The sequence below is a fragment of the Diadema antillarum genome, unplaced genomic scaffold, assembly GCF_040938485.1.
Source record: "Diadema antillarum isolate AM-2024a unplaced genomic scaffold, OU_Dant_1.0 seq00001901_RagTag, whole genome shotgun sequence".
Lineage (NCBI taxonomy): Eukaryota > Metazoa > Echinodermata > Echinoidea > Diadematoida > Diadematidae > Diadema > Diadema antillarum.
In genome coordinates, this window is record NW_027272567.1 from 273,565 (window position 1) to 290,778 (window position 17,214).

Consider the following 17,214-nt stretch of genomic DNA (forward strand, 5'->3'; position numbering starts at 1 on the left):
AATCATTAATTATCTGTACCCAAAGAAACACTAAGAAAATTCATGAAAGTAACAGTGAAAGAGTATAGGACATCAACATACCCAAAATGCAGTTGATTCAAATTCAACATAAAATTGTATTCAATATTGATAAGTGTATACGGCAAATATTCCTCATATAAATTATGTCCCCTGGAAACGACCATTGTGATGATATTATTAAACAAGTGACACAACAACAACAACGACAACAACAACAACAACAGAAATGGTAGGCCTGATGGGACTTTGTGAACGAGGCACGTGTTAACGCACATGAAAATCAAGAGGAATTAATAATTATCAGTGCGAGGAGTCCTTCTTTCACCGGCTGCCTCAATAAGAGAAAATTAATAAAATATTGGGATCTATGTTCAATTTCGTTAATTAAATCTAGGGGCACTGAAATACTGAATGTTACAATGAACACCCTCTAACGACGCCCCCGAACGCCGATCGAAAGTGGTTTCGATTCCCTCCCACCATCAAATATCAGTTTTAATATAGTTATGACATTACTTTTCATCTGATGGGGGCAACGTCGGGCTCGTATCTGCGGTAAACAATGCTCGGTGCTGACTGCCTTTAATTATGCATATTTTGATGGATAGATATGGATTTCTTAGGTATGAAAAAAAAATACATGTGGAGAAACCTTTTGGTTCTGCACAAAATTTATCAGATATTGATTTGGGTTCCATCAAGAGCCATTAACAATTAACAAATTAACCATTTGAAATAAAGTATTATTGTTTCATTCTGAACAATGACAACTCCTCTAGATTATGATCGCATACGGTAGAACAATGGCTACAGCCTTGCATTCATAATGCGAACAGGTTTAACAAAAGGACCCGATCCTATATACCTCACTAGCGCATTGGCCCCTCCCCCCTCCCTGACTAAAACAAGGGGGAAGGTAAGGAGAACAAACGACAACAATCAAAAATAGAAACGTAGAACTGGCGCTCCCTTCACTCGGTATGGCCCTATAATCACAACTGACGCCGTATGAGTGCCTGAAAATATAAAAAGATTTCTTGCAAAATGAGCAAACGCCATTTTTAAACTTTCAAAGTATAAAGTCCATCATCAGATGGAGCAAAATCAAACCTTTCCAGTAATACCTTACTTTTTACATTACAAGGAATATTCTAGAAGTTATGATTGAAAACATTATGAATTTATTATTTTCTTTTTAAACAGCTTCAATCACAAATACCTCAACTTTAACCACAAGAATAAAGTTAGCTCCTTTTGAGATGAAACTCTTCATAATGTTTTGTTATTCAGCGTTTACATTACCTTATTCATATAGTGATGTAGTATAAACTACACATATCATTCGCCATTGCATGTGTAACATAGTGACGTTTATGTTCACTTCAAGTATGCAATATAACATTTGCATATAAACAAAGTTAAGTTGTGCACAGGTATACGTATTCATTTCATGTGTATATCATGCATAGTATTATTGATAATGATATTATGTGTATGCATCTGCATTATATATGTATAGAACATAAAGAATGCATATCGCAGCATCTCACATAATCATGATATGTGTACGTTCAAATGAATGCACAAAATAACCGTGTGTATGTCCGTTATCACGTGTACAAATCCAAATGTTTATGCAGCCTCAGTCATCTATATTCATTATAGCGACCAGATACCTATGGTGGTATACTGTTTCATGTCTGTACGTGTTAATGCCCTCCATGTCTATATGATTCCCCCTCATATCACTGCATAAATGTAATCAATTAAAACAGTACGTGTAAATTCATTCCTTGTAATTGCTTCTGCATTATTGAAATTCCCTTCATAACTGTATTTTATTGTCTGTACTTCACCTTCACTCTTTACAAAGCCAACGTGTGTGTGCTTTGGAAAACAGCGCATTTAATATAGGTGTTGTGTTTTGTTGTGGTTGAAATTTAGCTAGAACATGCGTGAAGAATGTGTTCACAATATTTCAGTGTGGTCCGAATTCATTGAAACGTTTGAATTGTCTGAGCTTCAATAGATCGAAAGTATAAAGATTTATGGATATCGTATATCTATCCGTTACTTAAATTTTGTAACCTTTTTGGTTTCGGATGCGTGTAACATTTTCAAGCATATGTCAGTTTATATTTCAATTTCAATTTCAATTCATTTCTTTTAATTATTATTTTTTCCAACAAAACATAACACAGAATAAATCATGAATTATATCATAAACAAATATGCAATTTGCAAAGGCTATGATACAAATGAACATAAGTATGTCTGTGACGTACACTCTGTTGCCCCTCTTTTTCTTGTTCTTCTTGTTGTAACCTCTTTCTCTTCTTCTTTATTGTAATCTATACCTTCGTCAATCCTAACAATTAGTTATTGCAGATATCAGATGTTTGTGTGTGTGTGTGTGTGTGTGTGTTTGATCACTTCGTCAAGATTCCCTACGTTCTCTTGACAAAAGAGGCATAAAATGTAGACACAAAGGAAGTAGAGGAAGGAGAAGACACACACACAAAAAAAAAAGAAGGCGGAGGACAGAAATCACACGAACCGTCTTAATCAAACTATTCTGTACACGACGCGTAAGTACGAAACGTTATGAATATTTGAAGAGTTTGTTTGCAAAAACCGGTAAGTCCATTTTTGAAGATTTTGAAGTACGGTCTCTGTCATAAAGTGCAAAATGATACCTTCTTAATGATATATTGGTCACTACATATAAAGGTACATTTTTTAAGTTATGGTCAAAATAAGCAAAAAATTGTCTTATATTCTCTTTATTTTTCTTGACCTTTAATCGCAAATATCTCCATTTGGCAAATATGGACCAATCGGTTTTTGCAAACAAACTCTTCATTTGAATAACGTCGTATAAATGGTGTTTAAAAGCATGTCATCAACATATGTGATACGGATCCCTTTTTGATTTTAATCAAGGCCCTTGGCATCCTTTGAAGATATTGATAGGCATAGATGTTAACATATTAGGCTCTAATTACTCTCCAGCAGTAAAATATGAATATTTCAAAAAACTTTCGTTTATACGCGTCTAGGGCAATTACCACCTGGGCAATTAGTACCCCGGACCCTTCCCCTAACCCTAACCCTAATCCTAATCCTAATCCTAACTCTTACCCTAACCCTCTAACCTAAACGTAACCCTAATATTTACTCTAACCTTATCACTTACCGATATTTAGCCTTAGAATTATTGCCCTCTGGGGGTAATTGCCTTGATACGGGTTACAAAGGTCACCATCAAAGAAGTAACCATTGATTTCTTGGATGGCTTCTTAGCATGCCAGAATTTTTGTCCAATCCCGTTGTAACTTTGCAGGGAAATATATAAGTTTCAAACAGAACACACACACACACACACACACACACATACACACAGAGAGAGAGAGACAGACAGACAGAGAGACAGAGAGAGAGACAGAGACAGAATCGTCAGCAAAACAAAAGATATACATTAAAGATAAGTTAATAGATTGAAGAAAATCCAGAAATGGATCGTTCTGATGATTCTGATTAGCATTGTATTATAAAACATGATTTGATATTAAATAAATCTAAAAGGCGTACTTACTTTGATAGAAATCATTTCATCACGATTTGTCTATTAGCGAGTAACAACTCTTTTTTGGCTAAATCCGATCATTTTGAAATTCATTCACATGTGCCTAGGACATGATAGATATTAACAACACTACAAGGAAATCATTTGGACGCAGGATGTTATCATTTTTGCCTCTCCACACCACGCTCTAATGAACACAGACCTGAACATTCTAGATCTTTAATCATGCATACCAAACACCACTGCATGAAGGGATAAAATATTACAAATTCAACGTTTTGGTGTCATTGCAACATACCATTTTTATTGGCAAAAGGTATTAAAACATCATTCAAAAGCATACGAAACTATTCTATGAATTCCTTTCTGAAATAGAAACCTGTTCAAGGTTTATGGGGGACATACAGAGTTTCTGTAGTCACTATACAATAAGAGACGCTTACTATGGCACGAAACTGAACAAACCAAAGGTAGAAACTGTCTCTCGTTATGTGTGCACCACAGACCCAACGAAAAGTCCCCCCCCCCCCCCGATTTCATGTGAGGACTCAAAATAAGTGAAACGAGTCAACCAAGTCAATTTTGAGTTTTTCATATTTTCTGAAAGAGCTATTCTTCTTCGACATTATTCTTGAGTTTGGGATCATAAAATGAATGGGAAAGGGTTTTTTAGCAGTTTTTTCACATCCTTTTTTTTGTAGAGTAGTGTGATCAGATATGTCTTAGAGGCCCCCTCTTCATTTCTTGAAAATCCTCTACACACTCTTCACTTTTAACTCCAATAACTTTTGAAAGCATACTGCAACTACTTTCAAAGTTGGCATTTAACAAAATGCGTTAACCATTGTTAACGGACCATGTTCAATTTCATACCTCCATTGTTACTGCTATATAGGGTGGTATTACTTCCTATTTTTGTCCCATTCTTCCCACAGGTAACACGGCTTAGTAAAGATTAAGTGCTTCAATAAACCCTTTACTTCAGAGCATCTTTTCTCAGTTCACACTTGTCCAGAGTGTGTGCTCTCTTTCCAATATAGATAGGTTGGGAGAGTCCATTTGAAGGGTGTTATACTTCTTCTTTTTTTAAGCTTAGAGTCTGCTCTTTCAGAATCTGCCCTTAACTGAAAGTCCATGTCCGGCGACTTTGTGGTGCAGGGTCACATGTATATATATATACAAAACATTAAAGGGATACACAATCATATTTCATAGCAAAACACCAGTACCGTACCATGTCTATTTCATACACATCATCATATTTGCGCAACAGCATGATATCCCGTGTGACTTTAAAAAATAAGGACGAAACAGTGCTGTGTCACTTAAAGTCATAAATGAACATCACAATGAAAGAATAAATTATCTTACCTTTTTTTGCATAATTATTTACCGTAAATATTATATAGAATATTATTGTACACCTTCACAGTTTTCAGTATTTGAAATATGAAATATTTCCTTTACATGTCAGCTATTTGGATGCATTTCTACGCTTTGCACGTTGAATGACTTGCCATTGTTTCCCAAGATCTTTTCAGATCCGTTCGAATTATTTACATTAATTTGAATCACATTTTATCAATATTACATTACGTAATGAAATATCACAGGATTAAACGGAAAATCAATCTGCGCGCTGGTCAAAGCTTGCGCAGGTTTATCTGTATAGTTTCGTAATATTATCGCCACAGGAATCAAGAATCCACTTAGACAGATCATCCAGAAAGTTTTAGGATAAGGTAACAATCTTTCGTCTCACCAACCTATATCTGACAAACTGAACCAGCTTTCAAGTTGCATAGAACGTGCAAAAAATGTGCAGAATATTCCTTGAACATTCCTGACGCATTGCTATCAATAGCCAACAAGAAATCAAGTCAAGAGAAAAGAGTTTGTTCAACATAATCACTGTTCTTTTCCACCACCAACATTTCTCCAGAATTGGCGAGGTGTCCCTCAAAAGAATTGGGTTGAAGATCAGGTAGCTTGGGAATAACAACAACAATAATAATAATAATAATAACAGTCATAATAATAATAATAATAATAATAACAACAATAATAATAATAATAGTAATAATAATGTCTTGTTTACCTAGGGTAGCCCTTCAGTGTTGCCACTGCTCTACCAGAGGGCCCTGCTATTATTATTACCCTAGCATTACCAGGTACCCATTTTTAAGGCTTGCACTTTGAATGACTTTTTGATCGTTGCAGATCCCCTTTAATTATCGACATTAATTTGAATCTTACTTTTATAATACTATATTATGTAATGAAATAGCAATGCAGTAAGATTTTTAATGAATCTTATGCTACTTGATTACACTAAAACCAAATAACCATCATTATCACCATAATCAATTTAAAAAATCGGCAATATTGGATTTCCAACTCGTCAGAAGTCGCTTCTTCACAGGCAATTGACAGGCGAGAAATCAATGTAGACATGCCTCTTGTAAAATAATAATCCGTCCAGAAATTAACGGGACGATCAATTTGTTCGCTGGTTAAAGCTTCAGCAGGTTTATCTAGCTTCGTAATATATTGCTAGAGAAATCAAGAATTTATGTCGACATATTATTCAAAAGGTTTTAGGATAGTGTAACAATCTTTCGTCTGACCAACCTATATCTGACAAACTTTCAAGTTGCATAGAACGTGCAAAAAAAAAAAATGTGCAGAATATTCCTTGAACATTCTTGACGCATTGCTATCAATAACCAACAAGAAATCAAGTCAAGAGAAAATATTTTGTTCAACATAATCACTGTTCTTTTTCACCACCAACATTTCTCCAGAATTGGCGAGGTGTCCCTCAAAAGAATTGGGTTGAAGACCAGGTAGCTTTGGAATAATAACAATAATAACAATTATAATGATAATAATATTAATAATATTTATAATGTTGATAATGATGATAATATAATAATATTAATAATATTAATGATGATGATGATAATAATAATAATAATAATAATAATAAAAACAACAATAATAATAATAATGATAATAATAATGTTTTATTTACCTAGGGTAGCCTCTTTAGTGTTGCCACTGCTCTACTAAAGGGCCCTGCTATTATCATTACCCTAGCATTACCAGGTACCCATTTATACACCTGGGTCGAGGGGGACATGGTAGGTAAAACATCTTGTCCAAGGACTTAAGCACTGGGCGGGAATCGAACTCGGGTCCTCTGATCGGGAGTCAGGAGTCTTATCCACTATGCCACAGCACCCCACCCAAGCCCCACCCAATAATGGGTGTCAAATTCAATCGCTGACCACTCGGGTGCATTCGAAAACCATTTGTTTGTGTACATGTTAAAGAGAGGAAAAAAAAAACACCCGAGATGAATGGCGCCGGTGAGCTAATAATGATAGGGAGCTTTAGATTTTGACGCGCGGACGTTTGAGACGACGCTTGCGCCGGACGTTCTCCTCTCCCCTGCGTCGTGCTGAAAAGTAGCTTTGGATTACACTGGGACGCAACGTATGAAAATAAAATGGCGCCCCCATATGATTAGTGCATGAAATAATTCTCTACGTTGCAAACTGTGCGGACGTAAAGATAGCCCAGCACGTGTAGTGAAAAACTCAGGCGACGTAAGCTAAAAATAGATCGACTTGACGCGCGCTTCTGCGCATGCTCAGAACATTTTTTCTCTCTCTCTCTGAACGTCTCCGTCGCGAAAATCTAAAGCTCCCTAATGTGTTCCGAAGTGTACGTTCATCCTTAACTGACTCTAACAGTTGAGATTCTTGGGCAGTGTGCACGTACTCACAAAGAGATGAGTGATTAAGCTAGACAAATTCGTTACGAGGCTTCTCGAGTATATCCGAGCCATGCCATCTAGCTATAACCACTCTGTGGTATCTCCACGCTAACTCATCTTTAAAGGGAACATAGTGGACATAGTGAACTCAGGGTTAGAATCCCTGACCCGGGGTTTCTCGATTTTTAGTTATGTTCTATTTCAAGCCTGGAGCTTTTAGCACATTGTCACTAGGGCCCCTTTCGAGAGCTTAAAAAGGAACCGAAGCGAATACATCCGTATTCTTTTGAGCGCTCTCTGAAGAAACGTACCTCATTAGATATTTTTCGAGGGAGTCACTCGTTCTGTCATGATTGGTCATCCACCTTCAGGGGCGGATCCAGGAATTCCGTAAAGAGGGGGCGCGTTTACAAAATTAAAGGGGGACGCGCGCACCCCTCCCCCATTTTTTCTTTGTATTTCTTTTGTTTCGACAAAATAATAAATAAATAAATAAAGGGGGGGTGGCGTGCGCCGGTTGCGCTCCTCCCTGGATCCGCCATTGACCTTGCCCTCTCACGAACAGAGAGAATTAACTTTTTGCATTATGACGTACCGCTGTATGTGCGTGTTAAGCACATTCTTCACATGCTCTGGTTATGGTGCGCGGTTTTTGTACTGAGGGATTCACACGTACAAAAATTAGCGGGTTACAAAACTCGAGTTGTGTAACCTCTCTAGAAAACTCAATTTTTTTTGCCCGCGTGGACACACATACATGTACACACAAAAACAACAAATTAGCGAGATCAGTAGCGCAATGTTAAACCCAAGAAATCTTGCTCTTATTTGTGAATTCATAGCACGCTATTTGCCCAGTGGTGACGTGTGAACGGTCGACCAAATAAACTTGAGGTTTTATATATATCACATCATTCAAAGCGAGCGTCGTAACAGCGTGCACTCAACATTACCCTGAGGCGCAAGAACAATAGCTTTATCGATTTATCGATCGGCAATTAGGTACGTGTGAACGGTTGCAAAAGAAACTCAAGTTTCTGATCGCGCTTGGTAGCCCACTATTTTGCACGTGTGAACGCGACCTTGGGGAAGTAGTCCACTTTTGGCTCTTCATAATACGGTACGGTACACTTTAGGAGCGTTTGAGCTCTCTTCTGGCGGGAGTATGGTAAGGTACGCTAGAACCCTCGAATGCATTCTAGGCTAAAACCCGAAGAGGGGTTATGTTGATTATAATGATTATGAATAAGCATGGAAATGGGACATAAAATCCGGAAAAGGCAAGCTGAAAGAGACAGGTTACTCAGTCCCTGTGATGAGTATCTCGTGTCCCTTCAATTATTGTAGCAGGAAGATTATTGCTCTGATATTGACTAATAAACTTTGTTCATGGTGAAGACACGAGTTTGTGTCTGAGTTGTGACATAATGTCCGCAAGGAACAAGTTCTTTCTTCTCTCTTCTTAGCCATCTTCTTTCGTAGTAATCACAGTGCTCCGTAAGCCATTAGACATATAATAAAGGTGGACGTTGCATTGCTTTTATAGGTGTGGAAGGATGACTGGAAGAGAGCATGTTGCGCGCCATCGTCACGTGTTCTTTCACTTCCGGTTCAATGTTGGGCGTTTATTAATGTATACACTTGCAATCTGTTTCCTACGCATAGTGCAATTCTACACGTAGTGCGTTTCTCCCCACGACGATGAATAGGAATGAGTGTCCATGTAGGGCCCCCTGCCGATGTCGGGGTTGGCCGAGGCAGGCTTCCTGTTACTCTGCTCGATGATGAAGAAGATGAGCATGACGATGCAAACGACGAGCATGATGATTCCGATGATGACGCCCGCTATCGACCACCGCTTGGTGGATTTGGATGCTTCTACCGAGCCGGCGATATCTCCCTCGTTGTACTTGTCTTTTACCTGAAATGGCAAATCATGATAAATGAAATGAAATGAAGGGAAATGAAATATGTATTTGAAAAAAAGTTTGCAGTCACTCATGGCTTGAATTACGATACGACTTTTATTTTGTATTTGCAGCGAACAGTAGTTAGTTTATTTTTTGTGTTTGTTTGTTTGTTGTTGTTGTTGTGTGTGTGTGTTTTGTTTTTGTTTGTTTGTTTGTTTGTTTGTGTGTTTTGTTTTGTTTTGGGGGGGGGGGCATTTTAAGGATAAGGGTAGCTTCTTAATGGTCCGGCATGGGCAATAGTAACGCCATTCAAGCTACAGTATACTTTCATATCTACTCAAGACGAATATATTCAAGAATTCCGCACATTTCAATTTTATAGCCGAATGAAAGAAATTAAATGAAATGAAAGAAACCCACCATCTTTACTCTGACAAGTCCTACCAAAGCCCCTTATACCCCTCCCCCTTACGAAACTTTGTCACGCACCTGTATGGATTTGATGAGGGCAACAATACCCAGTGGAAGACAACAGAAGATGGTGACCATGATAGCCAGTAGGAGGTGATCGTTGGGCATCGGCTCCGTGTTCCGCAACATCTCCACCGAAGAGGGCGACTTTCATGGGAATAATCACAATAGATATCACAAATAAACGAAAGAGCAAGAGTACGCTTTGCATACAAAAGAACAAAACATGCTTCACAGCCTTATGTGAGAATTGTTGGCCTCGTTAACATTGTCATAGGCCTATATGTACATAGCATTGTATAATATGTCATGAGTTGAAATGCAAAAACCGATCATTTTTATCAACTTGAGATATTTGAGAGTAAAGCTATTTGAAAAAAAAAACAAGAAGATAATTGAAAAAAACGTTGATGCTTTTACTAATAGTTACATCTTTAGAAATAATTTCTCTTATGGAATTAGGACAGAATCATTAATAGACTTCTCCATTTTTTGTCTAACTGTCTTTCTTTTTTAGGTATAAATATATACGTGTATAAATTATATTCATGTACATGTTGTTATACATATTCAAATACATTATACATTCATAAATGTATATACATATCTTTCTTCTCTTTCTTTCCAAATTCGCTGATTTCTTTGCAAGTAACCATTTACATTTTTTTTTTTCATATAAACCAAGATAATGGGAGTTTAGCAACAAAAATAATACCACCCTTCCGTGAGAGAACACAGTGTGAACACACTTTCCCACAGTGTGTTCACAATGTGTTTACACAGTTGACTTTCTGAACACAGTGGGTGAACGGAAATTCCAGGGTTCGACACAGTGTGTGTATCGCAGAGTCTACTGTGTGAATACAATGGAGACACTGTGGAAAACTGTGCTCTTTCCGACAGGGATAGCTATAATGATAAAGAAATTTTGCTACGTACCTTGTATGCACCTGCACACGGTGAGAGAAATGGGAGAGAGAAGGATAAATATTATGATTACATTTTTCATACACCAAATAGGAAATACTTCGAACGGTCAATAATGATATTCATTACAAAATATCTTAAATACAAAGCCCCAAACACATCGTGACAGATATCATCAAATCAGCATAATGAATTTCGTGTATTTACAACAATATATGAATGGTATATGAAGCTAAGTCTTGAGGTTTCTAGTGAAATGAAGAAGATGACATTGATTGGCATCAGGTTATATCAACGGCAGCATCTTGAAAAGGGTAAACCCATTAACCGCATGAAGAGATAAGCGTTTCATGACGAACCATGACTAAACATTCCAGACAAGCTGTCAGCCCCAAAGATCAACATGATACACATGAAGAGTTTAACAGCAAAACGAATTAACTCTATTCTTGTTCATTTGAGATATTTGCGATTAAAGCTGCTTAGCTGCAAAGAAAGAATATAAGAAACTATAAGGGACTTTTGTTTGTAACTTCAAGAGTATATCGTTATAAGTAACAAGTGAGGTATCACGTTCAATGTTTTATTTTGCTCTATCTGATGACGGAATTTCTTTCAAATTTTTAGATGTGGCGCTTCAGCCTATATCCGATTAAACTCTTCATATGCTGCTAAGGAGAGAATACCAAAATTATACTGGTAAATGATTTTGGAATGGATATGTCATCCTCAAGTATACAAATCGAAGCAAGTATAAAGCGAGGCTGTCTTTAAGTTACAGAGCGATAGAAATGTCCTACTGAATAATTAATCTCTGTGAATGTTACACGCTTTGCTGGATCATGAATTGACACAGTTCGTGAATGAAATAATCTAACACTTTATGTTACTTTGTAATGAATTTAAATGAATACGGCAGGAATATACTGGTATTGAAACAAGTGATTTTTGTGATATTGGGAATTGGTTTTGAGTTAAAATTCATTGAAATAGGTTGAATTGAAAGATACAATGAAATCACAAGTTTCAGCTAGGACGGATATACATGTTAGTAAGGTGAATAACAGTGTCAAATGTCTGTCGTTTGTCCTACAGTATAGTCTGCACGATTCAAAAGCTTATATCACATTGACGAGCCAATCAGGAAAATTAGCATGGCAAGTATAAGCTATATCTATTATGCACGCCACTGTTGTTTGCAAATGTGACCCTGCACCTCAAAACACACAAAAAGTCGCCAGACATGAATTTTTAGTTAAGATCATATTCAGAAAGAGCAGACTTTAAGCTTTAAAATGATGTATAACTCAAATCAAATGGACTCTCCTATCCTATCTAAATATTGGACAGAAAGCACAAACTCAGGAAAAGTGTGAACTGAGAAAAGAGACTCTGAAGTACAGTCTCTATTCAAGCGCTTAATCTTTACCAAACCGTGCTGGCTGTGCGATGAATGGGACAAAAAACAGGAAGTAAACCACCAGAGTAACAACAATGAAGGGATTATTAAATTAAACTGAAATTAAGCATGCCTCATTAACACATTCTGTCCATAATTAATACCAACGTTCAAAGCAATAGCACTATCCTTTCAAAAGTTATTAGAGTTGAAAGTGAAGAGTGTGGACAAGGTTTTTCAGAAATGAAAAAGGGATTCTAAAGACACACCTAATCAAACTATTCTACCAAAAATGTTCGAGATAAACTGCTAAAAAACACACTTTCCTGCCCGTTTTATGATACCAAATTTTAGCATAATGTAAAAGAAGACGCGCTCTTTCAGAAAATATGAAAAAGTCAAGTTCGGCTAGGTTGACCCATTTCACTTATTTTCAGTCCTCACGCAAAATCAGTGTGTGCGACTTTATGTTCGTTTTGAGGTGCACGGTCACAAATGGACCTAAAACATCAGCAGAAAGAGAAAAGAGAAATAACAATAACAAGCAAAACATGTTACGTGGTTGAAATCGTTTACACGACCATCAGCCAACGCATTCTACATCTACAAGATGGGCCCCGCTGATACGGAGGGAGCAGGAGTTAGAAAGCGAAACTTGATGATTTGTACTGTGAACTGATTAACGGCTGTCCCGAAGAGGCTGGTATCTTAGGGTTACGTGTCACCGCGCAGGATGGCTGAGCATGTCATCATTGTCCTTTATGACATACACACACACGACAGCTATCTGTTTTATGTAGCGCGTAACACCATCGCAATGTAAAGTCAGAGAAGGTCTAGGCAAGGCGGCCGAGGTTGAGGTCAACATTAAAGGGATGATATACTTTCGGTTCAGATGAGGGCATTAAGATTCCAACTTTTTATTTTGAGACGTTGATGACAAAACGGTTTTGCAGTGGCAGAGCTATCCCAGAGCGAGGATGCCTAATGAAAGGGAGGACCCCATTACCTCCATTAGGACCACTAATCATTTTACTTTGTTTTTGGATATTACAGCCATTTAAAACGATTTTTTTTCCCAACACACTCTTACTTCCACGTAGAATTGTATGTTCCTTGATATTTCATATGAGTGTTTTCTAATTACCTTGCAAAAAAAATATATAAACCCTGAATCCACATCTCAACTTAAACTGTACAATTCCTTAAAGGGAAGCGTTTGCGGTTCAAAGTGGTGATTCATCATTTCTATTACCTATTTTATGCTGAAAGAATTTTATGCATGACAGGAGCTCCGTGTATTATGTGCGTGAAAACATAGTGGATAAGACTCCCGCCGTTCTGCCTTAGTTTATTGGCATTTATCATGCAAACCAAAATGGAAGTATAATAGAAATACAGATACACAATAGTAGACAGGGTTTTAACATCATCTCTGATGTCAAAATGAGTAAAACACCAATGGCATTAATGCATAGGTCATACAGTCTAGCAAGTCGAATTGACAAAATGAAAGGATATACGATTTCGATAATGTCTGTTTACTACTATCTTAAAGCGTCGTAAAGACGAGAATGCGGTGGGGTGGGGCAGGAATTTTAATGTAACTGAAAAAGTTTGGCCTTTCATACAAACCCTTTGATAGCAATATTTAGTCATTATTCTTTATTTATCAATAAACGCTGTGACAACATGCAAGGCCCCAGTTCTCACCTTGAAAAAACACGAGACACAACGCATACACAATGTGTCATTGCACAGTTCTGGGAAAAGAATCGATGTGACATACCCAGGTCTTAAACTGATATGAATATACACGTGATACAGCATTATACTGCTCAACAATAAAGCATTGAACGTAATATATCACCACCGGCCAAAATTTGTCTGGTGCATGAACAAAGTCTGAAAAATCTATTGTATTTGCTTGTAAAGCTTTTTAGTAGGCTCCATCATAGTTCTTTAGCAGTCATTCCCATATTCCAACTTATATAGATCGACCACTATGTTTTTATATGTTTGCAGTATTTTATGTATGTCTTCTAGCTGGAAATGTATAGCCCTATTTCAGTTTGTAATATCATGCCTCCTAGCTGGATATCATGTATCATTCATTGTTGTTATATTTGATGTATTTGTTTATTATTCATTGAGAAATATGAAAATAAATGAAATGAAATGAAAGCGTTCATGTCTATCTGTCTATCGTAACTATAAAACTTACTATTCATCTCCTACGTTGTCTTCCGCATTCCCTCTCTTTTTAACTCTCTCTCTCTCTCCCGCTCCCTCCCTGGTCGTGCACTCCGCCCTTTCTTCCCTTGCATTTCTTACTAAAGTCCTTTTAACTTATTTAACATCATTCTCTTCTTCAAGCTGCACTCTATCTTTCTTAATTTCGAACAGGAAGCAGCAAAACAAATGCTTATATCCAATAGAGTCATCGTGAGAGACCAAACCTCGAATTCTTCTTGTTTATGGTATTCGTTGGGTCTTCATAAAGCAGAGGGCATGGTATTATCGTAACTCAAATATCTTCTCTCCTCAAGAGTAAGTGAGCATGACAAGATAGCATATAACTGAGTATTCATTGAAACTATACTCTCTAAAAAAATCGAGTGAAAATATTTAATGTTAAAGGAGTGAATACAACAAAAGAGTAAATTTAGAATAAAATTGGAGTGAATTTTGAGTGAAAATGTTCATTATCACTCATTTTGGAGTGACCTCACGTGATCCCTGACGTCACTCTTAAACGAGTGAAAATGAACATTTTCACTCAAAATTCACTCCAATTTCACTCTAACTTCACTCTTTTTTGTATTCACTCCTTCAAGAGTGAATATTTTCACTCGATTTCTTTTAGAGAGTAGGAGAGGGCGTGTGGTGGAAGCCATGTTAGTACTAGCTATCACCAAGAAAGAAACTCTACCTATCTCACAATGGTGAATCTGGCATCATCGCACTATGTTCATAACAGGAGAAATAATGTACATATTTTATCGTACCTACATGTATTGAGATATTTGCAAGGAACCGTAAAGAGTGTTCGAAGGGAAACGGGGTAAAATAAAAATCAAAAAGTTAAGCAAAACCTGGAAATAGAACAAGGCTAAACAATACACTGCAAAACATTTTAGAAAGCCAATGCCGCACAGTCACAAGGAATGGATGGGGAATTATATACAGATCAGATCAATGATGACCAATGGATTTCATTACCGTTATGTCAGTCAGAAGAAAAAGAGATGCAAAATTGTATAGTTATCAGCTGGATATCTAGTCTGTTTGTGTGTGTGAGTCTGCGAGCGCTTGTTAGGGTGTGTGTGTGTGTGTGTGTGTGTGCGTGTGTGTGTAAATACATATCTATCTATTTGGGGTATACAGACAAGAAGGATACAAAATGCGTCTTTATCCCGTCATTTCCGTGTATTGTGAATATGCTTGTCGGGCATAAACTATCACAGAAAAAATAGGATAATATAATGCAGTACCACAGTTCTGAAAAAGACATTGTGTATTGATGTGCGTGTGTGTGTGTGTGTGTGTGTGTGTATGTGTGTGCTCAGATGTGTTAATGGCTTACTATGCATGTAAGTTAAATCTGTTTATCAAATTCCTTTGATGCAAATTTCTTTTGATGCCCTTTGATGCAAATTTCATGCAAATACTGAGCCTTGTGAATGTGACCTGTTGAAGTTGTAAGATGGTAAGCTCATTGATGCTTATTGTTAAAGGGGTCTATGGCCTGAGTGGGCTGAATTATACCCAGAACATACAGCGAGGGTGAAGTAGCTTCTCACATGTTATGTTTATATGAATAAACCAGGTTTTGGCGCCAAAAACGTGGGCAGTCAGTCATGTATTATGATAATCGCAGTCTGCTCAGATGTGTTCATGGCTTGCTATGCATATAAGTTAAATCTGTTTGTCAAATTCCTTTGATGCAAATTTCTTTGATGCCCTTTGATGCAAATTTCATGCAAATACTGAGCCTTGTGAATGTGACCTGTTGAAGTTGTAAGATGGTAAGCTCATTGATGCTTATTGTTAAAGGGGTCTATGGCCTGAGTGGGCTGAATTATACCCAGAACATACAGCAGGTGTGAAGTAGCTTCTCATATGGTATGTTTATATGAATAAGCCAGGTTTGGCGCCAAAAACGTGGCAGTCAGTCGTGCATTTAATACCATTATTGCAGTAGACTCAGATATGTTCATGGTTTGCTATGCATGTGTTAAATCTGGTTGTTAAATTTAAGTGGGTCTTTATAAGTTCACTCAATTGATGAGAGTTCCGCCTCACTTGGTGGAATTCTAATGCCTTTTGAAGTTGAAAAGGGCATGGTTATGCTTTGTAGATAAATTATAGATAGGGGTGTGGTGAAAGATGTTTAAACACTTACTTTGTAGGTATGGTTAATGGATCCCCAGTCCACCCATACCATTGGTGATAGAAAGTTTTGTTTTTAAGTTATGGAATTTCATTTGCATAATGGTATTTACACTTAATAAAAGGGAGGAAATAATATAATATGTAGTTTTAGGATGGTTGCGTATGATATGTTTTGAAAGTCAAAACAGACAGTTTTGTAACTCCAAACTGGATAGAACCAGTTTTTTGCTGGTATGCCTGCCATGTAGGCAAACTGTAAGGCTCGGGGGTGATGTTTTTATTGTTACATTAATACACAATGGGCGTTTTCGCATCGGCCCGGTGTTTCGGGGTGGCGCGCTGTTTTCTGACTTGGGAGATTGGAAAGTGTCTCGGGCTTGGATTCTTGTCGGGCTGGTGTGGAGACGCCTGATGTCTTGTTTATTTGTTGGTTTGGAGTTTTTTTTTTGTGTGTGTGTGTGTGTGTGTGTGTGTGTGCTCATTGGGCGTTTTTCACGTGGGCCCGGTGGGGATCTGGGCCCGGGATATATATATATGTTTTTTTTTTCTTTCTTCTTTTCGCGATCGCAAATTGGCGCGCTATTTCATTTATTATTCGCATTAGCCAGAGCATTATCAAGTGGCGCGATGGTTCGCATCGATTTATACTGCTGTTTCGGAGGTTTCCAGAGTTACGGACTCGGGAGGACTTCTTGATAATAGCGCGCTGATTGGTATATCATTA

At 37.4% G+C, this 17,214-nt stretch overlaps 1 protein-coding gene across 1 annotated transcript; it reads right to left on the reverse strand.

Moving 5' to 3' along the window:
• Positions 1–6,790: 6,790 nt before the first annotated feature.
• Positions 6,791–9,913, reverse strand: LOC139713061 (proline-rich transmembrane protein 1-like). The gene is made up of 2 exons (XM_071624823.1): positions 9,788–9,913; positions 6,791–9,309 (listed from the first exon to the last, which is right to left on the reverse strand). Exons 1-2 carry the CDS (start codon positions 9,896–9,898, stop codon positions 9,061–9,063), a joined length of 360 nt encoding a protein of 119 aa, XP_071480924.1. The 5' UTR covers positions 9,899–9,913; the 3' UTR covers positions 6,791–9,060.
• Between the last annotated feature and the right edge of the window lie 7,301 nt (positions 9,914–17,214).